The sequence below is a fragment of the Cariama cristata genome, unplaced genomic scaffold (genome assembly GCF_000690535.1).
Source record: "Cariama cristata isolate BGI_N322 unplaced genomic scaffold, ASM69053v1 scaffold37005, whole genome shotgun sequence".
In the NCBI taxonomy this organism is placed as follows: domain Eukaryota; kingdom Metazoa; phylum Chordata; class Aves; order Cariamiformes; family Cariamidae; genus Cariama; species Cariama cristata.
The window spans coordinates 1,222-4,537 of NW_009619864.1; the positions used below are offsets into that span (position 1 = coordinate 1,222).

The following is a 3,316-nucleotide window of genomic DNA, read 5'->3' on the forward strand; positions in this document are numbered from 1 at the left end:
CTGTGCCCCTCTGGGGGGGGGGGGGGGAGATGGAGAGAGAGAGGAAAAAAAACCCACGTGTGAGTGATTCCCTTTGCCATGTCTCTGATTATGTTCTTCTCTGCAGCCCAGAGCCCATCAGTAGGGGAGACGTTGCACCCAGCCTTCACAGGAGTTCAGCAGTATGCAGGTACCAGCTTCCCTTGTCTCCTTCAGGCCCTTGTGTGGCTGACCAGATCCTCAGGTAAACAGTTTGTTCTGTCTCCTTGGAATACAGCTGTATATCCAACCACTACCATCACTCCCATTGCTCAGAGCATCCCTCAGCCACCTCCCATCCTGCAGCAGCAGCAACGAGAAGGTGAGGATCAAGGTGGGAATGTCTGTGTCTGTCAGGAGGGCTGGGGTGGTGGGATTTGTGTAGCTCGTCTTCTGCACCACAGAACCAATGGAGAGGCGACAGCACTAATCTTTGTCCACGCTAATCTTTAACACTGGAGCTGGGTTACAGAACCAACCATGTCTCTGCAGTGAGTGGACTGGAAGCATTCAGAGGATGAACCGTCATGCAAGCTTTCTGAGCTCACCCCTGGCCAGATGCTGCCAAGTACAAAGGGGACAGCAAGCACTAGAACACTAAGCTTTGACACCAAAGGGTATAGAGGCAGCACCTTCCCTATGCAGGCAAGGGAAAAGAGCACTTCCTCCCCATCTTTACTGATGCCAGAAACACACTGGTACCCATCAAACCAGCCTCTCCAATGTGCAGTCCTCTTGCTCTTCAGCCTTCCTAGCCTCATAATTTTGTTTTTCAGCTTATTTCAAAACTGGCCTGGACAGAATTTGGAGGCAAAGGCATTCTGTGTCTGCTCCTGCTTTGTACAGCAGGTGTCAGCAAGGGAACAGCTCCTTGTGCTCATCAGACTCACAGGGAGCAAGTGAAGGAGTGGGCAGGACCAAGTCAGCCCATAAATCAGATATGTGGCAATCCAGGAGATTTCCAGGTGGGGCTGTAGCTTATGGGCTGAAGGCAACCACTGCATAGCTGTGGGCATGGAATGCGAGAGCAGCAGCTCTCACATAGCAGTGTCTGCTGCTCTCCTAGGACTGGGAGAGCTATGAACAAGGAGCTGTCACCTCAGCTAATTTCCTTCCAGCAAAACAGCACTCAGACACTGACAGAATTGTTGTATCCAGCACCCCACGTGGGAACTGGGTAAGCTGTGAAAGTGAATCTTCTCTCCAGAAACTCTAGCTCTGCGTATTGCCTCCTAGCTGCTCTTAAAGAGCCCTCAGAACCCTTTGTGGACCAGTGACTAAGACACACAAAAAAGGGGAGGTCAAGACAGAAGGCGGCAGTGCTGGGGTTCTCCTCCAGTGCTGTGCTTTGAGTTGAGCCCATTTCTCTTCCTCTTCCCTTTGGGGGCTCTCTGTTTCATCCCTCCCCATTGCCCCCATGCCTGCAGGTCCTGAAGGCTGCAATCTCTTCATCTACCACCTCCCTCAGGAGTTTGGAGACAATGAGTTGATGCAGATGTTCCTGCCCTTTGGCAATATCATTTCCTCCAAGGTATTCATGGATCGTGCCACCAACCAGAGCAAGTGTTTCGGTGAGTGCTTGATGCCAGCAGGCAAGGGAAGCATGATGGAAAAAAAGGACACTCATGCATTGGGCATGGCACCAACAGTGCCGTTGTTATCCATGCTTGTGTCCTGTCCCTCAGGTTTTGTAAGCTTTGACAACCCATCCAGTGCACAGACTGCTATCCAGGCCATGAATGGCTTCCAGATTGGCATGAAACGTTTGAAGGTCCAGTTAAAACGACCCAAGGATGCTAACCATCCCTACTGACAGCAGTGAGCAAGCAGGAGTCACTTCTGCAGCACAGGTAAAGCTGGCACCATCACAGCACAGTTCTTACACAGTGCTGGCCAGTGTCAGGGGGCAGCAAGGTCTGGCTGCTCCCTACGGGGTGGGAAGTGGAGCTGAATGCAGTAACACAGCAGTAACACAGCTAGCAGGCCTCACTTGCCAGGGCCCAGCCCCAGCACCTGACCAAGGCAACCAAGGCAGGCCTGGAGGTGGTGGCCAGGTTCAACCAAGAGTCTAGATCACCAGGCAAGTTTGTGGCAATGCAGTAGGCTCAAGGCCAAGCCAGAGAGTCAATCTGCAGGTCAAGATCAGGATCGGGTCTGGTGAAGGTAAACAGGGTGAGACGTAGTCGACTGATTGCCAGGCAGGTCTATAATGAGAATAATAAACAGATCTGACATCAAGATGGGAAGACAATCCAAGGGTTGGAGTCCAGATAATAAGATCCATGGACAGGACAGGTCTATGGACAGGTGGAGTCTGGCACTTCTGCAATGTAGCTCAAAGGCTGAAGGCACAGGCCTGAGTTGTAATTAGATTCCTGGGCCCATGGGCAGGGAGTGTGGACAGAAGCTGCAGGTGAGGCTGGTCAAGGCCATTAAGGCCCATTAATGCACTCAGGGTCCTGACAGGCAGATGGGTTCAAATTACCTGCCTGTGGTCTAAGCAATGTTAAGTCTACTTTCTAACCACTCCCAAAAAGCATTCATGTTCCTAAAAAGGTTTTAAAACCCTGTACTGTTTTCAATGTGCCCTGAAATTAGTCTTCAGAGAATGCTTTCCAGGGTAAGAAGGGACAATCCCATGATTCACAAGGACCAGCCAAAAGGTGAGAACTTGAAGGGCCACAGAAGAGCTGCTTGACATGAGAACTGGCTGTCAAAGAGCTAGCTCTTACCAGCCAACAGATTGGGAGCAAGGGAGGGCTGATCTTGGTCCCTTCTAATTGGGGTCATCTTCCTCCATGTTTAAGCAACAGCACCTCAAAGCCTGAGGTTTGCATAGATGTCCTCCTAATCTCCCAATTCCCTCCCTCCTTTTTTATTCAGGTGAAGGGAAAGTCCAGAGGAAGAATTTCTGCTTCAGGTTGATTTACAGAGAGGCCAGTAAATTTATCAACTCTTTTGACACCACCCCTTTCCTTCCTCTACTCCCCACCTACCCACCCCATACTCCTTCTGCCCTCCTCTCCAAAACATGCAATTAAAGAGAAGGCTCAGTATCTGCCCAGCAGGAAGATTCTTGCCACGACGGACTCACATATTTGCTGCTAATGTGGTGCATAGCAAAGGGAGCAGAAAACCATCAGCCCCTGGGGACCCAAAGCTCTTCCTCTCGGGGTATGCCTGGAGTACATGGACCAAGAAAACCCACTGGTGCGTCTCTAGGTTACTGCAGTGATGTATGGAAACTTAGCTCCGTCCCTTCCTCCCTCCTGCCCCATCTCCTGGCCCTTTCATAGAT

General features: G+C 51.0%; 1 protein-coding gene across 1 annotated transcript in view; it reads left to right on the forward strand.

Annotated features, from left to right (window-relative positions):
* The window catches only part of CELF5 (CUGBP, Elav-like family member 5), a gene marked incomplete at its 5' end in the record, with an annotated part of 2,920 nt that extends 1,089 nt beyond the window's left edge, over positions 1-1,831 (forward strand). The window contains 4 exons of the mRNA XM_009701412.1: positions 107-169; positions 257-340; positions 1,446-1,589; positions 1,704-1,831. Of these exons, the coding sequence (XP_009699714.1) occupies positions 107-169; positions 257-340; positions 1,446-1,589; positions 1,704-1,831 (419 nt within the window). The remainder of the gene's footprint in view (positions 1-106; positions 170-256; positions 341-1,445; positions 1,590-1,703) is intronic.
* Between the last annotated feature and the right edge of the window lie 1,485 nt (positions 1,832-3,316).